Below are 26,943 nucleotides of genomic sequence, written 5' to 3'. Positions count from 1 at the left end.
AGCCTCAAAGATCCAGAGGAACAAAAGAGGCAGAAGGGGACTTGACCCAGTGGAGGTATTGTGAGATGAAGAGGATCCGAGCAGGATCAGTTTCGATGTAGAGTTAGTCTTGTGCCCAGAAAAAGTCAAAAGGGCCTCCAATTGTCAAGCAAATGGGTCATCCATGCTCTCGACAAAATATTTGACTGGTTATGACAGCTTGCATTGTGTCACGACCAGTAGGACGAGGATCCAACGACGAATCATCGATATGGGTTAGAAGGGCTTCGACTGTACGTATGAAGCTGCTATACATGTAGAGCTCTTGTTCACTGGCACCCGTTGCGTAATATCTATCTAATTGTAACCCCGAGGCGGGAATTTTGGTGCTCATTCCTGTACAAGGAGAATTTTCATCTATACGCTATTCGGATTCGTCCCCTTAGGTAAATCACGATGCAGCACACGTCACGACAACAGTCCTTTTCAGCGTAGTGCTACTGGTCACATTTTAAAACCTGTCAGCTAAAATTCTCGAGCTGGGACAATGCTCATCGACATTATTCTCCCTCTCTTTCTCTTTCCTGCCCTCACGGCGCTCGAGGTGACAAATATTTTGCCCAGTTTACAATTCCTTGGCCCAGCAATCCGACCTTATTGCAAGTCGGGCTCACCTTATTTCATTCCTCACACCAACATCGCTTTCTTCGACACTCGGCTTTGCGGTGTAGTCTCTGTGTTCCATGTCGTCATGAAACCAGAGCTCATGCCTTTCCTCGTCTACTTCCTCGCAACTATGGCTCCAGTTGCCGTCCTCTATCAATCCTTCGAGTCTGCGAGAAAAGGCCGTCGGTTCACCACCAGTCATTCAGCCCTCTTATTCGGCACCCTTGGTCAGTTGGTAACATTCGCAGCTGTGATGCCGTTCTACTGGATATGCGAAATCTTGTCGGGTCGCGCTGAGAGACAGAAGGGCGGGAAGGTCACTCAGGCGCATGCAGAGGCGGCGGTCTTTGGACTTTTCGTGGGATGGATCATCCCCACGGTGGTAATGGTCGCCATGCAGGATCCCGGAATTACAGGACTCTGGCAGTTCGCACCTATCATCGGCTTCATCTCAGGCAGCGTCCATCTCCTCTTCCGCCCTCCTACTGTGCACTCGCAGTCAGGCTTCCGTACCGTCCAAGCAGCCTATATCGGCGCGTTTCTCGTGGCATCATCCCTCCATCTTTCCACTGTCTCCAAGTTCAAGTCGCTGGATGACATTCTCGCCTTCTTTCTCCCAGCATCATATGCAATAGCGCCGACCGAAGCTCTTTTGTGGCATACCGCGAACCTCTTCCAATGGGATTTCGCTGTAGGAGCTGGGAGCTGTCTTCTTGGTGCTCTGTGGTTTGCTCGGAGCGTATCGCAGTTGATAGGGCTAGCAGCGTGGATTGTGGTTGGCTCTGTGGCTGTTGGGCCTGGTGCAGCGTTTGCGGCCATCGCGTTATGGAGGGAGTCACGGCTGAGCGAGTCATATCATTATGAAGAGAGACGGAAAACATTGTGATATCTATAGATACGAAAGCAAAAGCTTATAGGAACACTTGTTCTCCCCGCCTGACATTCTCGTCGTTCGCTTCTGTATATCCAACGATCTCAGCCTCCAGAGCATATACATCGTTGCACCTGAGCAATCCAGCACCACTGAGCATATGTACAGCCTGCTTCCGCCACACCCGACATGAAAACTTTGGCTCAATGTCCACATCTATTGCTGGCATCTCGAGAGGTACCGTACAAAGCAGGTCAATGATATTGTCTGAAGGGACCGGCATCGTGCCTGTATATTGTTAGGATCAAATAAAACGTTGTCCACGAAATCTACTTGTCCGTACGCCACACAATCCACAAAATCCCTACCAGTGATGTCGTGCTCGACAGCTTCCAAGAGCCATTGTTGATCAGGAGATGGCGCCGTCGCGTGGATCTTCATCATTTTTGTTGGCGTTAGACAGAGACTGAACGTCCAGTGGGACCTTCCATTGCCTCGTGAATTGAGGATGGCGTAGATTTCTCCTGGAGTCAAAGGTGGTGGAATTATAGTAATGCAAAATCCGGTAATTATTAATAACCCGGTAACCTACTTGGTAAATCACGAATAGCTAACGCTACTACATACGAGGACGACGATGAGGAGATGATAGGCATTAAGTTCTAAGTTTTATGTTCATTGTTCCCCTTCAATTCAATTCCCAGGGTTATTGTTTTTACAACGGCCTACATCGTCGGATTCATTCAACTTCCTTGCACCGGATGTGTAGCCTGACAAACCACGACTGACAGATACACAGTTCTATGAAAGCTGGAATATCTCATATTGGTGTAGAAGGTGACTTTGGAAGAAATGACTGCCCAGACTTGCCCTTGGGGAGGGATGACCATCCCCATACAAGGAGGTCTCGAAATTTGCTCAAGATACCGATCGGATTCTCTTATTAGTACACAAGTCCCCCTGGCGGACTTTGGGCAAACTACTAAAGACTACTCGTTGAACGTTGAACGAGCGAAGCCGCGGAAGCGTGGCAGGGTCCCGCGGCACCTAAATTTAAATTTGAACCACGTAGTTGTGCTTATGCCTTCCACTGTCATTCATACGGCACACCCAATTCTTGTTTTCTTATAATCATTTCACGCATCATTGTACTGGAGACTTGAAGATGCAGTGGCAGCGGAGAAAATGGCGGCTGCGACACGCCACAAAATCGGGGCCGTCGTTCATGCGAGGTCACAAAGGATTACCATCAAATAAGAAGTACACCGAGCCAGGGTAGTCCACGACTGCCCTTGATAAGTGATGCGAATTGCCCACGCACATGTGCACGTATCTATTTGTTTTTCCCATTTGGAACGTCTGAGGGTCTCTTTACGGTCGACTTTCATCCATGATGCTGACGCGACTTCTGACTGTCTTTGCTACCATTTCCGTCCCTTGGGCCTGCTTATGGCGTCGGACACGTCCATGAACATCCTAGAAGAGCAAATCCTTCGTCTCCACTAAACCCACCGACTCGACCATTGGAATGGGGCGATATCAATATCATTCATACCACGGACAGTCACGGATGGCTTCTCGGTCACCAAAAGGCTTCGTTCCCGGAGCCCAACTACAGGTGAGTAGCTAGTATATCTAGGAATTCTGTACGGTATCTTATATGGGGCCGTGCCAGTGGTGACCTAGGTGACTTTTCGTCGTTCGTGTCGCATATGAAGAAGATAGCAGTCGTGAATAGGTGCCATCTATGATTCTTCCAACTGATCATGATTCTCGTTTATGCTAGGAGAAAGATGTGGACCTTCTGCTCGTGGACTCCGGGGACCTACACGATGGTGAGTACGAAACGAGTCACATCAGAATTATTTCGACCAACCTCAAATGAACAGGCACCGGTTTATCGGATGGTTACCCTCCCGGCGGTGTCGATGGTCATGAAGTCAGTTCGACTGTTGTCATTCTCTTGTGTAACTAGTGACACTTTTCATTTCCTCAGACTACTAAGTTTCTCGCCGAACTTCCTTACGATGTCATGGCCATTGGAAAGTACGCGACTTGTGAATTACTACACAATGGACTTTCTGACCTTCGGACGTAGCCACGGGCTATACTCTTACGCTAACACTCTTGACATGTCGGTCTGCCCAGCCGAATATGGTCTTTTGCTACTGCACAATTCTTGTATACAGGCATCAATATCTGGCACCGAAGCTGAACGGTCGATATCTTTCGTCCAATGTCAATATTACTTTGGCCGATCAGAACAACAACACTGTTGATGTTCCCGTGGGTAGTACGTACTATCGCTATTATTATGATGAGATATAATATGAGTTGACATCTGTCTCCCTCAGGCCGATTTGCCAAGTTCAAGACACGGAAGTAAGTCCCACTGTTACCGAATACGTCCTGAAACGAAAGTGCTAACATTTCGTAATTGCATGTTAGGGGCCGAACGGTTACCGCACTTGGAGTTATCTTTGACTTCACCGGAAATGATCAAAACACCACTGTCCAGAAAGTCGAAGATATGGTCAAAGAGTCGTGGGTGCGTCTTCGTCACACCGAAAAGAATATACTGATGTTCTTTTCATAGCTCATGGAAGCTATCAATGATGAACCTGACTTTTTCCTGTTAACCGGGTCAGTCGCAACAACCCACTTTGCGAAAGGTACTGATCATCGTATCAATAACAGACACATGCCAGTTTCTCGTGATAATTGTTGGTGTCTCTCGACGCGTCACCTCATGCAAAAAAGCTCTTTGCTGATTCTAGGCACTGCTTCCAGGGCCGTTGGTTTTCAATGCTATTCGCGCCGTTCATGCAACAACACCTATTCTCATTCTCGGTGGTCAGTGATCTCTCTCACCAGTAAATACTTTCAATTTTATTTATACGATGTCAGGTCACACTCACATCCGGGACTGCGGTGAGCAATCTAATCATACCCATGAGAGTAATATGCTGAGTACATTGCTAGTTCAGCTTGACGGCCGATCTATGTCACTTGAAAGCGGACGTTGTATGGAGACCGTCGGTTGGATGAGTACGTCAGTCACGCCCTTTTGGCTTGTCATAGTTCATGTAATTCCATTCAGGTGTTAAGCTTGACGCTCAGAATGGTTCCAACATTCTTATTTTTAGCCGACGCTACTTGGATGCTAATCGTGTCACTTATGAGGTACAGGTTTTATTCTCACTCATGTCCCTACTGACTTGGCTTTCAGTATCACACCCAAGAAAGCCAGTCTTCTTTCGATACAAAGAAAGGACAAGCAATAACTACGGGATTGACTCAACTCGCTGTTGACTTTGACTTAAACTTTACATTTGGAATAGCCCCACATGACTTTACAATCACCCGGTACGCGTTTCGTGTCATCAATATCCCAGTAAAAGTCTTCATACTTTGACTATCATAGGGCACCATATCCCTCCAACGACTCTCAATTATCCCACTTTGCTGAATTGGTATGGACTTTTCGTGTCCAGCATCTAGTGTCACCTAAAAGTACTTCTAGGCTACACCGTATGCATTATCTGTCAACAACAGCCGTGCCGACGTCCCCAACTACATACTCATCAACTCCGGTGGGCAGCGTTTCGACATCTACGCCGGACCATTCACCAAGAACGATCAGTTTACCGTTGCTCCATACACTAATACGTTCTTCTATGTGTCTGAGGTGCCGCTTTCTGTGGCACTGGATACCCTGAAGACTATGAATGAGAATGGTGAAGAGCGTCGGAAGAGGAGCCTGGAGTGGGAGGAGATGTACAGACGAGGAGATGTGTGGGCCAGGTACATGGACTGGATCAGCGAAATGAATCAAAGATTTATCGAGATGGGAAGACATGATACGAATAATTTGACATTGGGATATGTTACTACTGATGTAAGTCCTCCTTATCCTCACTCCTCATTCTCATTCTCATTCCAGTCCTGCCCGGGTGTTGGCGACGATATCATTCACACGCTGCTTCCATTTTACTCTATACCCGACTTCGTTGGGTCCAACCCACCGAACGTCTCGAACGACACACTCATTGATTTTGTCTTCGTCGACTTCTTGGTGAATCAGGTGGTGGAGACTTTGAATATTGTACAGTCGGATAAGGAATATACGTCGGATGATGTGGGGGCATATAGTACGCTTGAGACAAACGAAATCCTGGGCATGTACGCGCAGTTTGCGTGGAACTAGGTATATTTCCTTCGTAATAAGTCTACAATTCGGTCTTTTCGGCGAGACTATATGTTACCTGGCTTCTATCATTTGATGTTTTTACAGACACCCGTCGCTTAAGATAAGGGCGCATCGCACACTTTCTGGCAGACTCTCTCCTCTTACAAACTCTGACGACAAAGTTTATTCAACAATGACTTCTTTTTCTCCAGCCTCACTCCTTTTGACGCTCATTGGCTCCGTGCGCTTCATTATCAGTGCTCTCCTAGCATCAGACTTACGCAAGTGCTGTAGGGTTCTCACATTTTCTTCAAGAGATTCGAACCTAGAGTTCTTCCATTCTTCTCTCTTGTGATTGCATACTTTGTCTCTGCGTTCCTTTTTGCTCTTTTCGAGACTAGAGATGTTCTGTATAGCAATATCTTTGCATTTGTGGCAGTCAATGATTTCTTCGCTGGTCTTTCTGTGTCTATTGGTGTATATCGACTCTCCCCGTGGCATCCGCTATCCAAGTACCCACGTCCTACTCTTGCAAAAATCAGCAAATGGTATATGAGCTACTGGGTCGCGAAAGGGAATAGGCACCGGAAGCTTCAGAAGCGAGTTCTCATGGCATGCTCCATTTACGTGGCTCATTTTCTCATCAGACTGCATCGCATATACGGGCCTTGGGTGCGAATAGGTAAGTCATCGAGTCATTTCCAAGTCATGAGATCAACCAATGATGATGCCTAGGACCAAATGAACTCTATCGATGATCCTGCAGCAATACATCCTCTCTACGGACAGATGTTTCGGTCTCACTTCTATCAGGATAGGTGGCCTTTGTCTTTCCGCTGCTATTCTAGCATAACTTGGGTCCATTTAGGTGCTCCTCAAGATGCAGATGCCTTGATTACCACAACTGACAGAACCGAACATGCCAGCAGACTCATTGTAGGTTTTCTTCTTCTCCATCTGATTACCTGCTTATGTCCTTCCTAGTCATGGAATAAAGCCTTTTCAATTGAAAACTTGAAAAGGTTTCGGGCTTTAACTAAAGTGCGACTACTTCTCTCATCAATACCCGTCAACCAATTTGCTCAAACGGGTTGCTCTTAGATTCGTATTACTCAGCTGCTGGACATCCTCAAGTCTGCTTCCGCTGATAATAATAAGATCTCTCTTTCACATTGAATATCTCTCTGGGCGATGTGAGTTCAGAAACCATGTTCTCCAATCTCGATGTACCATATCTGATGTCACTTGCAGTGATATCATGAGCGACATGTCGTTTTCTGGTGGCTTCGAGACCATGGCAGCTGGAAAAGACACTGAAGGTTGGATAGAGGTGGTACGTTGTTCTATTTATCTCGGTGCTGCTGGGTTAAATCACAGTAATAGTTGCATATGGGAGCCCTATTTGTCGGTGGTATGTTGTCTAGGTCTTCAATGTCTACTAGAATGATAATAGTGCCATCTAGTGCTAGGACAGGTTCCTTGGATGCAAGATATTATTGCCTTGGCACCCTCCCCAGGACCCATCATCACTTTTCAGCAGGTATGTTATGATCATTGGCATGTTCTGTTAACTGATCGCACTTCAGTTTGCTGGTAGAAAGGCTGAGGAGACGAGTCAAAAGAATTCCGGGATGCGTCAGGACATTTTGAGCATAATTGTAAGTACGATTTCAGTCTGCTATGCTCGAGACAATGACCGTACCCCAAGAAAGATGAAAGTTCCGGTGGCCTTAAACTTTCGAAACTCCAAGCGTCTGCGGATGCTTCTTTTATCGTGCTGGCTGGATCTGACACCATCAGTGAGGCCATGGTCTCTTTGATGAGATACCTCGTTGGCGACCCTAAGTTCAGGCAACGTTGCGTGCTGAACTCAACAGCTCATTTGGTGGTCCTATCGAGGGTATGGATGAATTTACACTCTCAAGGCTTCCCTACCTTAATGCCTGCATTCAAGAAGCACTTCGGATTGTACCACCGGTTGCGGCAAGTTATATCTCTCTTCCTTCCTTTCAATTGACCTTGGCCCTCTGATACATTATGTATAGGTCCTCCACGTTGGAACGGCGAAAGTGGTACACATGTTTTGGACCAGTATATCCCTTCTGGTACCTCTGCAGCCTGTCCCGTTTTCGCAATGTATCGTGACCGTAAGTCGTGTTTCTTTTATAGTTAAGCTTTTACTTCACCTCGGATTCATCCTAGCTTGTAACTTTGTTGATCCTGACTCCTTTCGTCCTGAGAGATGGTTAAATGGAGGTATTGGTGGTCCACACTGCACGGAAGCATACATTCCCTTTTGCTATGGCCCTGGAGTGTGCATCGGTAAGCCCGTTGCGATTTTTAATATGAAGTACGTTCTTCATATATGCTGCTTGTCATAAAACCCTTTTGCTCATACAAAAGCTAGGTGGTTGGCTGCAAGCATCATCAGATCGTTTGAAGTTAGCTTCCCGGCTGGCTTTGATGTGAACAAATTCGACGCATCTTATGAGGTCAGTAACTTAACCACTAGTCACGTATTTTCCTGATCTTGCATAGGAACACAATATTTGGGTCCACGATGAGCTCGTCGTTGAACTGAGGTCCTTACCTGAAGCTTGATCGTCGTGATTGTTCTTGACATGAGTCGTGGCGACATTTTACGCTCAGTTCATATACTCCTGTTGATCTATTTCAGCATTGCTCCTCGCCTATGTATCTGCTGAAATATCATAAAGGCTTGAGACTGCTCTGTCACGCACGCTCTTCTACTACTTTCTTGTATGAGATGTTGGTTTTTTCGTCCTGTTGAGATTCAGCCAGGCTAATGCGTCATCTTCTGGAACTCATCTGATATCGCTTCTAGAACAAGGAACGGTCTTACTTCTAGACACCATTGGCTGCACTTCTTGGCTGTCGGCTTCTATCCACGATTTGCCAGATTTCCTATCCGTAAGTAATATTGATTGAAAATAAACCAAGGGCAAGCTGTGCATTTCGTACAACAACGGTCATGACACATTCTCCTTGCGGAACTACAGTAACATTTTGTATACATATACTGCTATATCGACACGATCTGATGACCATAGCTATCACTATCCTGGGTCAAAAACTGCAAAGTATCAACGGATTCTTCCAGCCCACACCTTTCGCCAAAATCACCTGCCACGGCCTTCATATCCACATTCACATAGGACACAAAATGATCCAAAGGACACATCGATCCGGGACCATAAGCACATCCAGGAATGGGAACAGGTGCACTGTTCACTCTTACTCGTACGTACACACTTTCATGACCTGTGGCCGTCGTCTGGTTGGCGACATGGTACACGGTATCACTGCTATTCCCAGTCGAGCAGGCCAATCTCTCGAGAGCGACGTATCCGCGGAACGCTACAAGATATGAAGAGCGGAACATCCGGTCCGGTCGCCGCTGAGTCTTGGATAGAGGGTAGATGCCAGAGTTCGACGTGTTCCACAAGCCAAGGGCAGATATGATAGGAGGGAGATTGTTGTCATGCTACGAACGATGTTTAGTTAGGACTGAAGCTGGATACGGTTAATTAACCATACCGTGAAACCCATAATGAGTGGAGGCGGAACCACAGTGCCACCTTCTACCGTATTGTTGGGGCCAACTTCGAAGAGGTCCGAAATAGCCTTCACCCATGAGTAACCAACAGTAGCCGATAAAGCATTCCCTGGCCCGGACCTAGAAAGCATTAGCTTTCGGCTGCGTGAGCAGAATAAACGACAAACCCATAATAATAATTCAAGTCGTGGGCGTATTCGTAGTCCAGCCATTCCGATTCTGGAGAACATGTCAGTAAGCAAGTTGAATGGGGGAGATTGTTGTACCCTCAAATACGTCGCAGAATCTACGATCACCGCTAACCTCGTAGAGAAAGCCACAGAGGTCGCCCATTACCCCAACATCGGTTGCGTCCAGAACCAGGTCTCCTTCCAGGAACTGATTCAGCCTCTCTGCCATTGTACTCTGATACAGAGCCCTGTATGCAGTACTGATGGCAGATCCATTACTTGCATTGGAATATGCAGGGCACGATGCAGACGTGGTCAGCGAGTCAGCGTAGGTATCGTTCACAGAGTCCGGAAGGGTAACAATGTACCCTCGGTTGGAGTTTGTGTCGTTGATGTAGTTTCCTTGAGAGAGATAACCTCGCAGGAAATAGGTAGTTGTATCTACGCATCGTTGTTGACCAGCAGACCTATGTAGGATATCGTTAGGAAGTCATTGGAGATACAGCGGTTTGCAACTTACCAGGCGGTGAAGTTCTCCCCACCTGGGGTGAATTTATATCGTTTTCGCAGATCCACGCCAAGGGCGAAAGCTTCACCAGCACCGGTACTCGACAGGTACAGAGGCTGATGGTCTTCGTCGTCAATCGGTGGAACCCAAGACGAGATGAATTTGAGAGGTCCCCGCGCAGAGTAGGTATGGTTCTGGAACTTGTTGTAAAGGTCCTGCCAGCCTGTGTAAGAGCCTGGCTCAGGATACCGACTATCCTGCACGTCAGTCTGAGATAACAAGCCAAGAAGTTGGACGTACGAGCCGTGCCGAAGGATATATGCGGCCTGATCAACAACACATCCTTCAGGCGTTTCCTTTGAGATGCCAAACTGCGAAGGCGCGTCGAAATACGGCGATGCCGGCCCGGAATGATGAAGGGGGTTGAACGGAATACCGTGAGCGACCGAAACGAAGAAGAGAGACAGCGCGAAAGCGGTGAAGGAGGGCATCACGGGCCTGGGCGACAACTAAATTTCCATACGACTTTTATACACCGGAAGACGGGCCTGAGAGATAGAGAAGGACAACGGAAGGGATACGGATGGGAACCGCGGGCTAGCTCGACGAGAAACGTTCGTCATTGTACATGCAAAGGATCGATGGAACAACTGTTCTGGCTCTATTCGAATTCCGAAAGGAAAAGGAGGAACGGCCTGGAAAGACAAACACAGCGCAGCATTGATTGCCCTCTTCCATCACTACCACCAACCATGAACCTGCTATTTCCAATGTCCTTGACACCTTCGCCCTTGGAACATCCTGGCTGGTGGAATACATGTCTGAAGATCTTCTTACTGCCGACGTCAGGTTTTCCATGTCGCTCCCCGGAGATGTGGAGAGCGTCATCAGCGCTGTCGAGCATTTTTACTTGACCGACATCGCTTCCCTCGTTGCCAAGGCTATCCTCTTGTGCCATCGATCCCCACCTACCTCCGCTGGATGCTCGCCCCACTGCCTGGTAGAAATCTACTGCAGCAGGCTTCCTTTTTTAAAATTTTGAATGTGTCCATTCCCATGCTTAGGAAATTGCTCAGGTGCAACGATGTATATGCTCTGGAGGCTGAGATCGTTGGATATACAGAAGCGAACGACGAGAATGTCAGGCGGGGAGAACAAGTGTCCCTATAAGCTTTTGCTTTCGTATCTATAGATATCACAATGTTTTCCGTCTCTCTTCATAATGATATGACTCGCTCAGCCGTGACTCCCTCCATAACGCGATGGCCGCAAACGCTGCACCAGGCCCAACAGCCACAGAGCCAACCATAATCCACGCTGCTAGCCCTATCAACTGCGATACGCTCCGAGCAAACCACAGAGCACCAAGAAGACAGCTCCCAGCTCCTACAGCGAAATCCCATTGGAAGAGGTTCGCGGTATGCCACAAAAGAGCTTCGGTCGGCGCTATTGCATATGATGCTGGGAGAAAGAAGGCGAGAATGTCATCCAGCGACTTGAACTTGGAGACAGTGGAAAGATGGAGGGATGATGCCACGAGAAACGCGCCGATATAGGCTGCTTGGACGGTACGGAAGCCTGACTGCGAGTGCACAGTAGGAGGGCGGAAGAGGAGATGGACGCTGCCTGAGATGAAGCCGATGATAGGTGCGAACTGCCAGAGTCCTGTAATTCCTGGATCCTGCATGGCGACCATTACCACCGTGGGGATGATCCATCCCACGAAAAGTCCAAAGACCGCCGCCTCTGCATGCGCCTGAGTGACCTTCCCGCCCTTCTGTCTCTCAGCGCGACCCGACAAGATTTCGCATATCCAGTAGAACGGCATCACAGCTGCGAATGTTACCAACTGACCAAGGGTGCCGAATAAGAGGGCTGAATGACTGGTGGTGAACCGACGGCCTTTTCTCGCAGACTCGAAGGATTGATAGAGGACGGCAACTGGAGCCATAGTTGCGAGGAAGTAGACGAGGAAAGGCATGAGCTCTGGTTTCATGACGACATGGAACACAGAGACTATACCGCAAAGCCGAGTGTCGAAGAAAGCGATGTTGGTGTGAGGAATGAAATAAGGTGAGCCCGACTTGCAATAAGGTCGGATTGCTGGGCCAAGGAATTGTAAACTGGGCAAAATGTTTGTCACCTCGAGCGCCGTGAGGGCAGGAAAGAGAAAGAGAGGGAGAATAATGTCGATGAGCATTGTCCCAGCTCGAGAATTTTAGCTGACAGGTTTTAAAATGTGACCAGTAGCACTACGCTGAAAAGGACTGTTGTCGTGACGTGTGCTGCATCGTGATTTACTAAGAGGACTAATCCGAATAGCGTATAGATGAAAATTCTTCTTGTACAGGAATGAGCACCAAATTCCAGCTTCAAGGCCTTACAATTAGACAGATATTCTTACAACACCGACATGTAACAGAAAACATTGGCATATTCGGCAATCAAGAACCGAGATGGATCCGGCCATAGCAAGGACCGCAACGGGTGCCAGTGAACAATAGCTCTACATGTATAGCAGCTCCATACGTACTAGAAGCATAGCATTTCTTCAGCCCAAATTCTCCCTCTCGAGGAGGGACTCTACACCATTCCTAGCCCAGAGACGTGGGTAAGGTAAAAAAAACTCTGCACGGTTTTCATACTCCCAGCGGCAGAAGCGACTGGTAAGACGGCGGAACCCTGGCGAGGATGTTAGACAATTTAGATGGAACTGACTCTAATCACGTACAGTGATGCCCTTTGGAAGCCATCCACAAGCACTGATCAATCTCCTTCGAATCCCAGCCTCCAATCTTGCTTTCAGCTATATATGTAGTTTGACGGAAGTGTCGGGCTCCGTCAATTACCAACCCATCATACTGCCCCACGTCAAGTTCCAGTGTTAGAAAAAGCCAAAAATTGAGGTCGGGAACACCGACTCTGAGCAATTTGCAAAACACGTCAGACCAGTCACAGTCGTGTATGACCGCCGAAGGGTCCAAGTCTATGATGGAAACATACACGTCCATTCACCTCCTCCAGCGTTTGGGGGAGACATCAAACAGGAATCGGTCGTAACAGGTACGAATGGGAATACCACGGAGGAACTGTAAAGATGAATACCACCCAATGCCGATCCAAACGATTTTGAAAGATATATACGGAACAAGCGGAAACAGAGCTTAGAAACCACGGATGCTAGGTAGCGCATACACCTCTTTCACTGCTCCTTCCCTTTCGTTTTCTCGGAGGTCGACGAAGCAAGTAATGGTACGGGTAAGCCGGGGGATGAAGTCATGGTAGATAATGGATTTCCTGGACTGGGCGATGTCGCACAGATAGTCCAGGAATGTGAGGTTGGTGATATACATATCTTGAGAGGCAATAGGGCCATATACGGCTTTCCACGTTCGGTTGATGCTGAGGCAAGCGGCCATGAACGACTTTCGGATGGTGGACGGCATTTGAGAGTACCAGACTTGATGTACGATTATCTCTACAAGCTCTGGAGGAAACGTAGTCATGGTGAAAGAGCGAGACTCGGATGGCACGTGCCGTTTTAACGGACGGTAGGCCGAAGAGGATACTAGTAGTGTATATCGCATCCAAAGTAAGTCATGAATCTGGCAATCATGGGTCCCACAGAGGAAAGGGTGCCCATGCATACTTGTTCGCGCTCGGAGAACTATCGATACGAGACGGTGGGAAGGAGAACACCTGGCGGGTGTCTTTTTGGGAGGCAGAGTTCCTTTGGAGGAAAGAGACGACGCTGAGGATTATCTGGAGAAACAGCAGAATGCCGTTCGCGAGTCGCGACACATCTTTGGGGGAGGATTCCAGGAACGTTTCGGCCAGCCTTCCTCTTCAGCTGTACAGAAGATGACACCGACAGCGCCGTCTCAATCTCAATCTCAATCTCTTCCTGACACGCCTTTTGATTTGACTGCGGAAAACCGTGAAACCCTTGATCTACTGCAATCTCTCTTCGGTAGCGGTGACAATACGAAGGAATGAAAAGGTAAGAGCATAGGTTCATAAAGCCCTGGGGCGCCGCCGAGAGCATTGCCTCTGATATCGACATAAATGAATAACATTTGCTGGAGGGCGACAGTGAGGCTGGACTATGAGGTGGTCCCATTAGACACGACACAGGAGAAACCAAACCAACCTTCTTCAGCAGAAGAATCCACCATAGAAATGGAGGCTGCTGTGAATACCATAAAGATAAAACTGATTTGTCTCCACCTCGTGCAGATGAAGGTTACATCTTCCTATTTATACGTACAGAGCTGACGACTGCCGCCTGCGTCAGGCAGTGGCGGAAATACCAGTACCGGAGACGCTCCCAACCGTTGAAATTGTTCCTTCTTCCATTCAGCATTGTTCCATCTGGTCCTCACCTCCAAAAAACCATCCCTCTTCCTATTACCATCTTCCTCCCCCACTTTGGAACTTTCTGCGTCTAGACCAAGGGTGAAAAACTTAAATAATCGATGTCACTCGATTGAAACACTGGACAACGTCTCTATGTTCAACTGATGGCTTTCATAGAACGGCAACGGAAGAAGACAAGAAAAGGTAGAAGGGAGCAGAGGTGGACTGACTCATGTATGGAAGAAATGAGTCAAGGATGCTGGGAAGATGAAGAGAGGATGGGTTGCAACTGCAGACCAAGGTGTTTAGTTGGATGAGGTAACTGTCATGACTTCGGTATCGTCCTAACAGTACATTGTTTGAATACTTATAACTAGACGGCGTTGTTCCATCAGCTCATTTGTTTGCATTGTATTCGACTAAGTAGTATACCCGAGAAATGTTAGAGAACAGAATGGCACCAAGAGGGACAACAGCGATCCAGCTAAACGAAGACATCTCTAGTTCCACGCAAACTGCGCGTATATACCTAGGACTTCGCTTGTCTCAAGCGTACTATATGTCCCCACGTCACCCGACACATATTCCTTGTCCGACTGTACAATATTCAAAGTCTCCACCACCTGATCCACTACGAAGTCGACGAAGACGAAGTCGATAAGTGTGTCGTTCGAGACGTCCGGTGGGATGGACGCGATAAAGTCAGGTATAGAGTAAAAGGGAAGTGGTGTGTGAATGATATCGTCGCCAACACCCGGGCAGGACTGGAATGGGAATGAGAATGGCGAGGAAGCGAGGATAATGAGGACTTACATCAGTAGTAACATATCCCAACGTCAAATTATTTGTATCGCGCCTTCCTAGATCGATGGATCGTTGCCCCATTTCGCTTAGCCAGTCCATATACCTGGCTCGGACATCTCCTCGTCTGTATAGCTCTTCCTCCCGCCCCAAGCTTCTCTTCCGATTTTCTGAACCATTCTCATTCATTATCTGCAGAGTATCCAGGGCCACAGAAAGCGGAACCTCAGGTATGTAGAAGAATATGTCCGTGAACGGAGATGCAGTAAGCTGATCATTCTTGGTGAACGTTCCGGCATAAATATCGAAGCGCTGCGAACCGGAGTTGACGAGCATATAGTTGGGGTTGTTGGCACGACTGTTGTTGACAGATAACGCATACGGTGTAGCCTAAAAGTCTTTCTGTGATGCTGGATGTTGGAGACGAAATAGTTCATACCAATTCAGCAAAGAGGGATAATTGTGAGTCGTTGGAGGGATATGGCGCCCTATGATAGTCAAAGTATGAGGACTTTCATTGGAATATTGATGACACGAAACACGTACCGGGTGAGTGTAAAGTCATGTGGGGCTATTCCGAATGTAAAGTTTAAGTCAAAGTCAACAGCGAGCTGAAGCAGTCCCGCAGTGATTGCTTGTCCTTTCTTTGTATCGAAAGAAGCCTGGTTTTCTTGGGTGTGATACTGAAAGCCAAGTCAGGAGGGACATGAGTGAGAATAAAAATTGTACCTCATAAGTGACACGATTAGTATCTAAGTAGCGTCGGCTAAAAGTAAGATTGTTGGACCCATTCGTGCCGTCAAGCTTAACACCTGAATGGAAACACATGAATTATGACAGGCCGAAACGGCGCGACTGACGTACTCATCCAACCAACAGTCTCCATATAACGCCCGCTTTCCAGTGACATAGATCGGCCGTCAAGTTGAACTAGTAATGTACTCAATGCATTAACCTCATGCGTAACACGATCGGAAGAACGTTGATCACTCACGGCAGTCCCGGATGTGAGTGTGACCTGCCACCATATAAATAATCTTGGAAGTATTGAGTATAGGGTGAGGGAGATTACTGACCGCCGAGAATGAGAATAGGCGTTGTTGCATGAACGGCGCGTACGGCATTGAAAACCAAAGGCCCTGGAGGCCGTTCCTAGAATCAGTACAGAGTTTTCTTGCACGAGGTGACACATCGAGAAGCACCAACAATTGTCACGAGAAACGGGCATGTGTCTATGTCATTGATGCAATGATCAGTACCTTTCGCAAAGTGAGGTGGTGCGACTGACCCGGCTAGCAGAAAAAAGTCAGGTTCATCCTTGATAGCTTCCAAGAACTATGAAAAGTGCATCAGTATATTCTTTTCGGTGTGACGAAGACGCACCCATGACTCTTTGACCATATCTTCGACCTTCTGGACAGTGGTGTTTTGATCATTTCCGGTGAAGTCATAGATAACTCCAAGCGCAGTAACCGTTCGACCCCTAATATGACGTTACGAAACATTAACAGTCGCTTCCGTTTAAAGACCTAATCTCTTCAGTGGGACTTACTTCTGCGTCTTGAACTTGGCAAATCGGCCTGAGGGAGACAGATGTTAATTCATTTTATACCTTATCATAATAATAGCATTGTACGTACTACCCACAGGTACATCGACAGTGTTGTTGTTCTGATCGGCCAAAGTAATGTTGACATTGGACGAAAGATATCGACCGTTCAGCTTCGGTGCCAGATTTAGATGCCTGTGTGAATACGAGAAGTGAGCGGTTACTAAAGGCGGTATTCAACTAGGCAGACTGACATGTCAAGAGTGTCAGCATAAACGTATAATTCGTGGCTACGTTCGATCAGAAAGTCCATGATGTAATGATTCACGAGTCGCGTACTTTCCAATGGCCATGACATCGTAAGGAAGTTCGGCGAGAAACTTAGTAGTCTGAGGAAATGAAAAGTGTCACTAGTTACACAAGAGAATGACAACAGTCGAACTGACTTCATGACCATCGACACCGCCGGGAGGGTAACCATCCGATAAACCGGTGCCTGTTCATTTGAGGTTGGTCGAAATAATTCTGATGTGACTCGTTTCGTACTCACCATCGTGTAGGTCCCCGGAGTCCACGAGCAGAAGGTCCACATCTTTCTCCTAGCATAAACGAGAATCATGATCAGTTGGAAGAGTCATAGATGGCACCTATTCACGACTGCTATCTTCTTCATATGTGACACGAACGACGCAAAGTCACCTAGGTCACCACTGGCACGGCCCCATATAAGATACCATACAGAATTCCTAGATATACTAGCTACTCACCTGTAGTTAGGCTCTGGGAACGAAGCCTTTTGGTGACCGAGAAGCCATCCATGACTGTCCGTGGTGTGAATGATATTGATATCGCCCCATTCCAATGGTCGAGTCGGTGGGGTTAGTGGAGACGAAGGATTTGCTCTCCTAGGATGTTCATGGACGTGCCCATCGCCGTCAGCACAGGCCCAAGCGGTGGAAATGACAGCAAAGACAGCCGAGAGTTGTATCAGCATGACGAAAGTCGACTGTATTGACACGGAGCACTGTTCAAGCGCTTTATGGGCATGATCCTTACGTGCACATGGGTGTGGGTATTCGCGTCATTCCGCTCAGGGCCCTGACCCTGAGCACAAGTTGAAGTTGTTTGATCGGGACACTGACTTGCGATGTGCCACTTCCTCTACCGCTTCGTCAGTAGTCCATAGAGTCCTTGAGGAAATTGCAATTATCGGGCTTCAGTGGGAAATTCAAGTCGAATGGCCGGTGATTCAATGATTGTGTTCCTATGTCTAATCAGGACAGGGCAAAAGAAGAGTCTTGCTGGCTGACGTGCTTTCTAGAAGTGTAACGGTACATGATTCCAGACCGTAACAAAGTGAAACAGTGCCATATCTATCTTACGAGTATATTCAATGTCTCCATCAGTTGAACTCGGTGTTCCTGGGGGCTTGTGAACCGGAGTTTATGACCACGTAAAACCCTGAGGCAATCTCGGATATGAGTGTGACCTGGAATTGTACATGTTAGATTTTAGGTCGGATAATCGAACAACAGACATCACTAACCGCCGAGAGTAATAATGGTTGTCATTGGATGAACAGCGCGTACAGCATCGAAAACGAAAGGCCCTATGAGCCAGATGTGGATCAGTACCGGAGACACTGACAGAAAGAGACATCCAATAATATCAACATTTGTCACGAGCAACAGGCATGTGTCTATCATAATGATCCGGACAACTCTTTCTTACGAATACGGGACTGGACCTACCAGCCAACTGTTGGAATTTAGGTGCTGGCGATTCGGAGGAAGGCGTATTGGACTCGAAGGAAGGGTATACTTCGTCGTATAAAGTAAGGACAGTGGTGGTTCCGAGTCAAGTCAATAAGGTACAAAAAAAATGTCAAAGTATAAGGTAAGCAGTAAAATATATATAAATAGAATATGATATTAAAGCCGTGAAAACTGAATCTCAACACCAACAAGAGGTCAGGTTCTTTTTGAATGCCTCCTAAAAACTTTGATATTTTTAAGTACATCGTCTTCGATGTAATTATGGGAAGAATTACCGGGGCTCATTCACCATATCCTCAACCTTCTGAACAGTAGTGTTATAGTCGTTCCCGGTGAAGTCGAATATGACTCCCAGAGCAGTGACTGATCGACCTCCAGCATTATGGTACGTTAATAAAATCTTCTGTCGTGGCCTTCCTAGTGAAGACTAACTTTCGCATCTTGAACTTGGCGAACCGATCTAAGGGTTGGGGGTATCACTACCCCCATCACCATTGCTAGAAAAAAAGTGGTACGTACTATCTACAGGCAGATCGATTCTGATCGGCAACAGTGATATCGACATTCGATGAAAGGTATCGCCCGTTAAGCTTCGGTGCTAAATTCTGATACCTGAATATTCAGGAAGTTAGTTGCTGCGGACAATTAGACTCAATTGGGCAGACTGAATGTAGCATAAACATAGAGTTCATGGCTAAAATGGAGGTCAGATTGCCGAAAACATAGCAAGAAAAGCACCCACTTTCGATGGCCATAACATCGTAAGGAGTTGGGCTAAAAATTGAGTGGTTTGTGTGAAGTAAGCTGTGTTAGCACTTTGAGCTCGAAGAGCTGGTCAAGTTGACCTCACGGCCATCGACACCGCCGGGCAAATAACCGTCAGATAGACCGGTACCTAAAAGATGCATGTTGAAATACGTCAGAAAAATTCTCTCCGTCCTCACCATCGTGTATGTCTCTGGAGTCTACGAGCAAAATGTCGACACCTTTGTCCTAGGCAAACACACACCATTAACGAGAAAAGGCGGACCATGACAGACTCACGATTGCTATCTCCTTCATATGTGCCACAAACGACGAAAAGTCACCTGGATCGCATAGATATCTGAGATCCCAACCTGAATGTGTGCTATAGCCTACGCTGCTGCTCACCTATAATTGACCTTCGGGAAGGACTCCTTTTGGTGACCAAGCAGCCATCCATGGGTGTCCGTCGTATGGATTATGTTGATATCTCCTCATTCCAGGGGACGAGATGGCAGAGTTAATGGAGACGACGGATTCAATCTGTTAGTGCGCCTATGGACATACCCGTCGTCGTCGCCACAGCTCCAAGAGACGGAAATCGGGCACAGATAGCAAAGGATCTTAACAACATAGTGAAAGTCATATTCCAATGAGTCGAACATTGCTGGCGCGCTTTATATGGCCGAGGATGCTGTAATCGACCAAGACATCTTGAAGGAAAAACTATTCTTACGTACGCATCATCATACACGTATTGCACGTGAATAGTAACGTTTATTAGCTACCCTACCTACCTGCCATGATGAACTTGACGAATATCTAGAAAAAGGTAGGTAATTGGCAGTGCTCTGGCTCTGACACGAATCAATGTCTGACCCTTGGTGCTCTCAGAAATGTATCTTGCGAAACTCCCCGTACCTCGAAGGACATCCACTGGTCTCGTCTGTGTTGAAACAAAGAAGGAAGATGCTTTGATTAGTCGTCGTGGCTCCTAAGCAGAAACGGAACGAGAGTTTTGAGACTTGATCGTTTCCACGTCTGTCTGTGCCTGAGTTACCTGTCTTACTGTCTCTCAACGCTACCTTGGGAAAACAAGGACGACTTTAATCGAAGCAAAGTGACGACCCTATCTGAAATATGAAAGATTGACCACTACTTATCACCACGTACTTCCAACCTTCGAACATTGGGGGCACGGACGCACGTCGATGATACAGTTACACTTCAAGTATTTGCATTATATTTATATGCCAGCATTTCAGTCCGTCTTCGCTTTATCCGCGGAATGAGATCTATCTGGCAAAACAGCAGCGACGTCGTCTATCTTCTTGAACTGCCAAGGGAATCGAGAGGGATACAGGAATGGGCGCAGGTCGAACCCTGATGAAAAAAATCAATCACGACTATTTCGAAACCGGAAATAGGCCCACTGTTATCGTCGGGACTATATGATTCCTAACGGAACCATGAGTTTTACACATGACCTGTGAGGGAGTAAACGTACTGCATGATAGGACGGCGTCAATGTAGTCATCTTGTGACGATTGCGGGCGTGTTCGAAGAAGAATAGTTTGACCTTTTCTGCAATTTGTACCGGAGACAAGAACGTCCCCCATTCATGCACAAGCTTGGTGAACATGCTATAGGGTCCGCATTTCTCCACCTTGCGTAGTCTACCAAAGACAGATAACTCGTCGTAGGTCATACCCATGTCGGCCTGATAGAGATGCTTGAGCTTCAAGTAAGCCAACTACGAGAATGAACCTACCTCGTCAGCCTGTACATAGTTCTCAGTAATTGGTTCTAGCTCAGCCGTCGGAACTGCATCCAAGAACCTGGTCGACGATAAGCACAGAACCGAGGTCTAAGAAGGGTGTATCTTACTTCGCCAAGATGGGCATATCAAAGGAGTCTCGGGCGTAAGCTATGAATTTCTTTAGGTCGGTCTTACTAATGCCCCCGATGGGATTGATATCAGCTAGAACAGTTTAAGAGGCCTTGGGAGAATCACTGCCAGGAAGCTACACACCCGAAGAGCAGTCGTATTTTGTAAGGTAGCCACGTAGACTATGCAAACAGGGTCAACCATTAGAGGTACCACAAGGAATGGTTACACCACAGTACCTTTCATCTACATTAGCGCTTCCAAGGACCAATAATCCGCCTACACGTCCCCTAACCCATGGAAGGAGTTGAGCAAAAAGATAGGCAACCACCATTCGCAATCTGGCCTAGTAAACAGCAATTAGATAATGACGCGACACCGTAGGGGCACTCCTCACTTGAATGTTTTGCAAGGCTAAATTCTCTGCGTTGCTACCCCCGTGAGCTTGGAACTGAGGCTTTACACCAGTAACGAAACCGAACAGATTTCGAACAGCTGTGACAAGAGAATCCATATTTAAGTCTATATGATAGCTGGAAAAGGGTAAGATCTCGACGAACATAAGGGGTCGATAAAACTAGCACCTTCCGATAGCCTCAGACAAATCCTTTGCTCGTTTACGAGTCTCTGCACTGGAGTTCTCCGTACCCATGTAACAAGTATGGAAAATTCTACTGCAAAATTCGCGTGGATCAGAAGGAATGTACCCAGAGTCGGCGGGTTCTCCGACAATGCGCCGGGCATCTGCGATCACCTGCTTATCTACGCCAACATTTAGTAAAGAGTGTGACAACACGATATCACTGACCTGCTCTGCGCGCGGCTTCTGCAACGAGTCTACACATGGAAAACACGATGACTGCAGTCGCACAACTGTCGATACCACCGCTCAATGGGACGAAATATCCTTGCGTACGCGATCGGCGAAGGTAGTCCCAAAGCCAACACGCTGGACCCAAACTTTGAAAACTTGAGCCGCAGGATGTATTCATCGAAACGGTACTCACGCTATCTCTTCTTCGGGACTATGATACCTTACTTCATAAGGTCGGGAGGATAAAAATCCCACCATGTCTTCGTCCCTCACTTCCTCAAACTTGCCCGCTGACAACGAAAACGGAACTTCGATACGATGATATCTTTCCGCGGAAGCTGCTTGCATGGCTCGGCTGCTGATTGCACGGTGGCTGCGGACATCCTCGATATCAATTGTTGCAGTTATGACCTCGACGTCATTCAAAGAAAACTGAGATCCCTGAGCCACAATCCTGCCGTTGACAGCGATCATTGCACATCCGTCGTAATACAGTCTATCACCATCGCATCCTTGTTGGTTCGCATACAGATAAATGCCTCCCAACTGAACAGCCGTTAGTGAATATTACAGCTCTGCGCAACTGAAAAGAACCTTTAATGTGGCCTCCTTTATTAACTCGACGCGAGTGTAGAGTTTCCGGAGTTCGTGATGACTACCGCTCGCATTGGTGAAAATTTCGACACCATCTAAACCCATGAGAATATGCGGACTGACATTACAGACCTCAGAGAGGCACACAGAAGGGTGGAAACGAACGGACCTAGCAGGGGTAAACAACTCTTCGCACAACTCCACCCCAAAGCAAGTATCCGCAGTACTCACAACGGCATCTCCAAAAGGTACGGTAATCTCATTTGCCATCAGTCACGGAACAAGTCAAAAAGAATGGAAATACCTGTGAAGTGACGGCCTGGATGATCCTCGGCAAAAAATGGTTTTCGCATTGCCTATGTTTCATCCATGGCGTGAAATATCTAAGTTCACGATAGTTTCCATTGTTAGCCATCCACATTTTCGGCCTGATCAAAAGGATCTTCCTGTCGTGGATAATCACCCTACAGTTATAGATAACGTTCTTGTGCACGACGGGCCTGAGCTTGGTTGAAGTATAAACGAGGGAGTCTATTATGACATGGCTTACATTCCCAAGTCGCACACAATTCCTGTGGCCTCTTCAGATGCCAAAATCTTTGCCAAGACTTCCCAGGAATGAAGTACCGTGTCGCCTGCGGAAGATAAGCCAGTGTCAAATCATAGATGATGGAAAAATACCTTCGAGAAAATGATCCAGACATCCATATCCACTGAAAACAGTCAATGCTTCATCGTCACAGTTGACTATATTCTCACGGAATCTCAAGTTCTGGCCCCACTCTCAATGTTGCGCCTCGACTCTTGGCGATAGCGATGCTGGATAGAATTCTCTCAAAGTTTCCCTGGTACATCCAATTAGATGATGGTAAGAGACATGGTCAACTATCGCAGACGTTACTTGAAAATCAAGAGCCCATTGGTTGAGTGAACTGGAGGAAATGATTATCAGACAGAGCTAAAGATCACGGCAATTTGACTAACCATCTGCGAGAGGATGAGAGCAGGAAGAAAGCTTGAAAAGACTACTTACGTTGCGAGTGTGATGAGGTGACCCATATGGACACAACGAGAAGATGAACAGGGATGACAAGTTGTTACTTAAGAAGACCAGAGAGACCAGAACTCAGGAGTCACTGAACCGGCCAATACCGGCCCGGTTTTATTTGGAGCAGACAGGTTTGGTCAACTAATTGTACAGCTTGCCTTCTGGATTATTACCCTTGCTCCTGGAACGCCTGGTAGCATCCTCTTCTTTCCGGGCACCACCATTAAACAGTGCACGTACAAGGCATACTTACTTTACTGTCATGGGCATGTTGGGCTGAAACGTACTTGCTGGTGTACGTGGCACTTTCGGAATTTATACTGGACAGGAAACATCTTCGTGCGTGCCAAGAATACACTTTTTCAATCAAATATCTAACATTGCAATCTTACCAGTATCTTAAAATTCTCAGATATGACAACATCATCCAACGAGCCTGATGCGGCTTTGCGAATTACGGTTACGCCCTCTCAGTCTTCGTACTTTGCCGGAGAACCGTTCGCGGTGACAATCACCTTCACCAATACGCACTCTCCTGAAGCACCTGTACAGCCTAGATCAGCTTCCCATACTCACAAGAGAGGAGCCCACTCCATAAGCTCTGCACCCATTTCCCGACCGCCGACATCGCCTGGTACCCGTACACCAAATTCATTCGTTCCCAAACGGCCACGTAGGGGAGACGTTCTTCCCTCAAGAAAAGGTCTCATCGGCCAGAAAATTGAGCCCCGGGGTTCTGATACACTTCCGGACTTGATTGAGCAACGGCGAAAAAGGTTGCTAGCAAAGTCATTGTCTGTTGCCATTGCTCCCCACGAACTCGAAGATGAACTTGCCGACATTCCAAGGTCTGTATCGTTTCTCCAGCGTGGGTTCGATGATGGGCCTTATATAAGTATGTCGCGGTCTCAGTCTCTTGGTTTGTTGTCACTTACACTTCCCAGACCCTACGTCGCCCAACGTTTCCTCGCCTCTTTCGCGGTCAGATACGCTTCCACTTGCCGCAAACCACCCTCATGCACGAAAAGATTCATTGCTTGACGGACAACTGTCTCTCCGTGAAATGACGTCCCCGACGAGCGTATCTTCTCCGTATACGCCGACATCTTCCACTTCGACATTTTCCCTGATCCTTGATCCAATCATAGAATCAACAAGCATGACGCATCCTACACCGTCCGTTTCGTCCCCACGAATAGAAACGGCGTCTTCACATTTCCCATCAAACGCCGTTCACGCGTATCCATCGTCCTACCGTTCTTCGCGATGTCCAGCACAAATAGGACTGGGTCAGCCTCCACCAGATACTAGGCTTCGTATCCCGCCCCGAACCGCATTTTCATCCACGTTTCCACAGACAAACACCGAATTAATACTTTACTCATATGTCCAACTGACGGGTTCACTAATGATCACAACGACACCTATCTCGTTGGAGCAAACGCATACCCTCAACTCCTTACGATCATCCCTTCTCAAACGCCCTGTCGTTGGTGGAGGAAGTATGGACATTACTTCTTCGCAAAACCTACGACCCCGTAACCGGCGCACGCATAGTCGCTCATCATCTATATCTTCGGGAATACTGTCTCTTCTTTCTCCTTCTTTGTCGACCCCTTACTTCCCCTCGACCCCAGGCCTGTCATCAGGAAGTCTGCATAGTGCACGGACACCTACATCCTCGTCATCATTTCCCCCTTCTTCCTGGATGGGATTCAGCCCGATCGAAGACGTCGATCCTGATGTGCCCCTCCCCATCATTGAAATTCAGCCTGTGATGTTAGCTGTGGACCTCTCTTTGTTGCCTGGCGAGTCAAGAACATGTATGCCTCCCCTTATTCGGTTCTGTTACTGTTTCTAACTGGAACACAGATACATATACTGTTTCACTGCCTTCCAACCTACCGCCGACATTCCGTGGCCGATCATTCAAGTTCTCATATGAGCTAGCGGTAGGTACATGCCGCGCAGGAAACACGAGTTCAAATAGTATCAGTCGAGTAATGAAGGTGCCGATCAGGATGTACAACAACGTTCAAGGTAAGCAGCTCAGTTGATAATATTATGTCTGAAACGAAACTCATGAGGACCTAAGTTGGTCGTGCCCCGCGTCCATACGATCTATTGTGGCCAGTTAAAACTCGGGTGGATATCAGTGGATCTGTCACAGAAGATACGCTGCTGCAGAAAAAGGAAAAGACGAGTACAGGATCCCTTGAGGAAGTCAAAAGCTATGCGCGACATCTCCTGCTATCTATACCTGACCCAAACACCAACGACGCCAGAATCCAGGTGCCTCCTGAAACAGTTGGCGAAGGGAGAGGATGGCGTCGGCACTATTCACATTCAGAGGAGGACTCAGGGGGACTAACAGGGTGCAGAGAAGCTGTAGAAATCTTGACGCGAATTCCAAAAAAAGGTAGACACGCTCTAATACTATCGTCAGGCACCATTAAAAGCCGTTTTTTCTCACTAGCTTCTTACGATGTCACCAAGGACGGTGTTAAGGTTGCTGTCCTCACGTTTACCAAGTCTGCTTACAGGTTAGGGGAAACTATTCAGGGTGTTGTAGAGTTGAACGAGCGGACAAGCCGATCAAGGGTCCTACAGATGTCTGCGATGCTTGAAACACAGGAACAACTTCCATCGTCGGTAGCTGGTCCATCCAACTCCAGACACTCGCGGCGAGTTCACGCTGAACACCACTCCTCCTTTACTCTCTCCACATTACGCACCACATTTTCTCTTGACATACCATCTGATGGCAGTCCGGCTTTCCAAATATCCATTGGCGATGATTTCTCCGCCAAGCCGGGCGGGTTAGAGTGGAAAGTTCGTTTATGCTTACTGGTTTCTATTGCTGCAGAGTCATCGCACGCGGGTTCCGAGGGTGTAAGGATGAAGAGTCTTGTTCGGGATGGGCCTGATGGTGAATGGGGTGCCTCGTGGTGGGCTACAAAAAGCATCGCGCCAATGGAGAAGTCCATCGTGCCTGCGCTTCCTCCACAGCCACAAGGATGGGCGGCATATCTGGCTGCATCTATCCTAGGCACAGGGGACAGTGAGTATCACGATGGGGATGAGGAAGATGTCGAAGTGATCGATGGGATAAAAGCTGAACCTGGTGGCGGAGTGGGGATTGGAGTCGATTTTGGAGGCGGTCGTGAAGGCTGGAAGGACGTCAAGGTAGAGACTGTTGAGTGTGATGTGCCTGTCAAGGTCTGGCCAGGAAATACTGCTTTCAAAGCCTTGGACGTCGTGTTTACAGTATAAACCTTTTCGCGGATTTCTCCTTTCTTACCTGGAGCCTTGAGGATATTGTCACTGTATTTATCTACATTAAGTTATAATGCACCAGATTTGTTATTGCATTCAAGACGCCTTTCAAATCATCCGGTGATTCTGTCGGTGAAT

The 26,943-nt window shown here is 47.4% G+C and overlaps 11 protein-coding genes across 11 annotated transcripts; 3 read left to right on the top strand and 8 right to left on the bottom strand.

Annotated features, from left to right (window-relative positions):
- Nucleotides 1-419: 419 nt before the first annotated feature.
- On the top strand, nt 420-1,544 carry BT62DRAFT_239186 (uncharacterized protein). The gene has a single exon (XM_043180178.1). The coding sequence runs from the start codon at nt 527-529 to the stop codon at nt 1,529-1,531; it is 1,005 nt and encodes a 334-aa protein (XP_043037868.1). The 5' UTR covers nt 420-526; the 3' UTR covers nt 1,532-1,544.
- BT62DRAFT_1077709 (uncharacterized protein) lies at nt 1,462-2,172 on the bottom strand (the record flags this gene model as incomplete). Its single annotated transcript, XM_043179326.1, has 3 exons — nt 1,462-1,804; nt 1,867-2,040; nt 2,109-2,172. The coding sequence occupies 3 exons, from the start codon at nt 2,170-2,172 to the stop codon at nt 1,557-1,559; spliced, it is 486 nt and encodes a 161-aa protein (XP_043037867.1). The 3' UTR covers nt 1,462-1,556.
- Nucleotides 2,173-2,368: 196 nt separating this feature from the next.
- Nucleotides 2,369-8,434, top strand: BT62DRAFT_1077708 (uncharacterized protein; the record flags this gene model as incomplete). The annotated part of the gene is made up of 34 exons (XM_043179325.1): nt 2,369-2,635; nt 2,694-2,791; nt 2,997-3,134; nt 3,192-3,246; nt 3,303-3,351; nt 3,406-3,455; nt 3,513-3,562; nt 3,615-3,650; nt 3,706-3,809; nt 3,871-3,898; nt 3,965-4,064; nt 4,113-4,159; nt 4,214-4,239; nt 4,307-4,369; nt 4,424-4,447; nt 4,499-4,564; nt 4,617-4,699; nt 4,746-4,882; nt 4,941-4,989; nt 5,040-5,414; nt 5,460-5,698; nt 5,811-5,946; nt 6,000-6,269; nt 6,353-6,387; nt 6,957-7,038; nt 7,089-7,116; nt 7,169-7,245; nt 7,292-7,363; nt 7,414-7,605; nt 7,660-7,693; nt 7,751-7,852; nt 7,908-8,055; nt 8,113-8,197; nt 8,244-8,434. The coding sequence occupies 34 exons, from the start codon at nt 2,369-2,371 to the stop codon at nt 8,304-8,306; spliced, it is 3,408 nt and encodes a 1,135-aa protein (XP_043037866.1). The 3' UTR covers nt 8,307-8,434.
- Nucleotides 8,435-8,748: 314 nt separating this feature from the next.
- Nucleotides 8,749-10,451, bottom strand: BT62DRAFT_900343 (phosphoglycerate mutase-like protein; the record flags this gene model as incomplete). The annotated part of the gene is made up of 6 exons (XM_043183415.1): nt 8,749-9,210; nt 9,264-9,402; nt 9,450-9,501; nt 9,549-9,919; nt 9,973-10,212; nt 10,261-10,451. 6 exons carry the CDS (start codon nt 10,449-10,451, stop codon nt 8,749-8,751), a joined length of 1,455 nt encoding a protein of 484 aa, XP_043037865.1.
- A 704-nt stretch (nt 10,452-11,155) lies between these two features.
- Nucleotides 11,156-11,956, bottom strand: BT62DRAFT_900293 (uncharacterized protein; the record flags this gene model as incomplete). Its single annotated transcript, XM_043183412.1, has 1 exon — nt 11,156-11,956. The coding sequence occupies one exon, from the start codon at nt 11,954-11,956 to the stop codon at nt 11,156-11,158; it is 801 nt and encodes a 266-aa protein (XP_043037864.1).
- Nucleotides 11,957-12,511: 555 nt separating this feature from the next.
- BT62DRAFT_1008009 (uncharacterized protein) lies at nt 12,512-12,971 on the bottom strand (the record flags this gene model as incomplete). The annotated part of the gene is made up of 2 exons (XM_043177405.1): nt 12,512-12,642; nt 12,692-12,971. 2 exons carry the CDS (start codon nt 12,969-12,971, stop codon nt 12,512-12,514), a joined length of 411 nt encoding a protein of 136 aa, XP_043037863.1.
- Nucleotides 12,792-13,821, bottom strand: BT62DRAFT_934025 (uncharacterized protein). The gene is made up of 2 exons (XM_043186662.1): nt 12,882-13,821; nt 12,792-12,821 (listed from the first exon to the last, which is right to left on the bottom strand). Exon 1 carries the CDS (start codon nt 13,464-13,466, stop codon nt 13,125-13,127), a length of 342 nt encoding a protein of 113 aa, XP_043037862.1. The 5' UTR covers nt 13,467-13,821; the 3' UTR covers nt 12,792-12,821; nt 12,882-13,124.
- Nucleotides 13,822-14,816: 995 nt separating this feature from the next.
- On the bottom strand, nt 14,817-17,873 carry BT62DRAFT_1029301 (uncharacterized protein; the record flags this gene model as incomplete). Its single annotated transcript, XM_043178315.1, has 19 exons — nt 17,434-17,873; nt 17,322-17,376; nt 17,217-17,265; nt 17,113-17,162; nt 17,006-17,055; nt 16,921-16,956; nt 16,758-16,861; nt 16,670-16,697; nt 16,501-16,600; nt 16,406-16,452; nt 16,324-16,349; nt 16,194-16,256; nt 16,112-16,135; nt 15,974-16,047; nt 15,847-15,921; nt 15,664-15,800; nt 15,557-15,605; nt 15,130-15,507; nt 14,817-15,080 (listed from the first exon to the last, which is right to left on the bottom strand). Exons 1-19 carry the CDS (start codon nt 17,658-17,660, stop codon nt 14,817-14,819), a joined length of 1,836 nt encoding a protein of 611 aa, XP_043037861.1. The 5' UTR covers nt 17,661-17,873.
- Nucleotides 17,874-18,901: 1,028 nt separating this feature from the next.
- BT62DRAFT_921184 (uncharacterized protein) lies at nt 18,902-19,645 on the bottom strand (the record flags this gene model as incomplete). Its single annotated transcript, XM_043184277.1, has 8 exons — nt 18,902-18,938; nt 18,961-19,053; nt 19,123-19,135; nt 19,184-19,215; nt 19,258-19,336; nt 19,386-19,434; nt 19,486-19,529; nt 19,594-19,645. The coding sequence occupies 8 exons, from the start codon at nt 19,643-19,645 to the stop codon at nt 18,902-18,904; spliced, it is 399 nt and encodes a 132-aa protein (XP_043037860.1).
- Nucleotides 19,646-20,446: 801 nt separating this feature from the next.
- BT62DRAFT_900377 (glutamine-dependent NAD synthetase with GAT domain-containing protein) lies at nt 20,447-23,540 on the bottom strand (the record flags this gene model as incomplete). Its single annotated transcript, XM_043183418.1, has 19 exons — nt 20,447-20,568; nt 20,619-20,643; nt 20,693-20,905; nt 20,957-21,023; nt 21,073-21,166; nt 21,218-21,255; nt 21,313-21,419; nt 21,471-21,606; nt 21,658-21,835; nt 21,882-22,033; nt 22,081-22,433; nt 22,482-22,599; nt 22,651-22,739; nt 22,786-22,981; nt 23,032-23,116; nt 23,163-23,194; nt 23,241-23,326; nt 23,383-23,413; nt 23,515-23,540. The coding sequence occupies 19 exons, from the start codon at nt 23,538-23,540 to the stop codon at nt 20,447-20,449; spliced, it is 2,148 nt and encodes a 715-aa protein (XP_043037859.1).
- A 150-nt stretch (nt 23,541-23,690) lies between these two features.
- Nucleotides 23,691-26,933, top strand: BT62DRAFT_952119 (Rgp1-domain-containing protein). The gene is made up of 6 exons (XM_043188219.1): nt 23,691-23,868; nt 23,925-24,424; nt 24,474-25,352; nt 25,402-25,569; nt 25,625-25,948; nt 26,006-26,933. The coding sequence occupies exons 2-6, from the start codon at nt 23,944-23,946 to the stop codon at nt 26,800-26,802; spliced, it is 2,649 nt and encodes an 882-aa protein (XP_043037858.1). The 5' UTR covers nt 23,691-23,868; nt 23,925-23,943; the 3' UTR covers nt 26,803-26,933.
- The last annotated feature ends 10 nt before the right edge of the window (nt 26,934-26,943 follow it).

This window comes from Guyanagaster necrorhizus, assembly GCF_019112545.1.
Source record: "Guyanagaster necrorhizus MCA 3950 unplaced genomic scaffold BT62scaffold_18, whole genome shotgun sequence".
Lineage (NCBI taxonomy): Eukaryota > Fungi > Basidiomycota > Agaricomycetes > Agaricales > Physalacriaceae > Guyanagaster > Guyanagaster necrorhizus.
The sequence above is the reverse complement of the archived record's forward strand: the minus strand, read 5'-3'. Positions and strand labels throughout refer to the sequence as shown.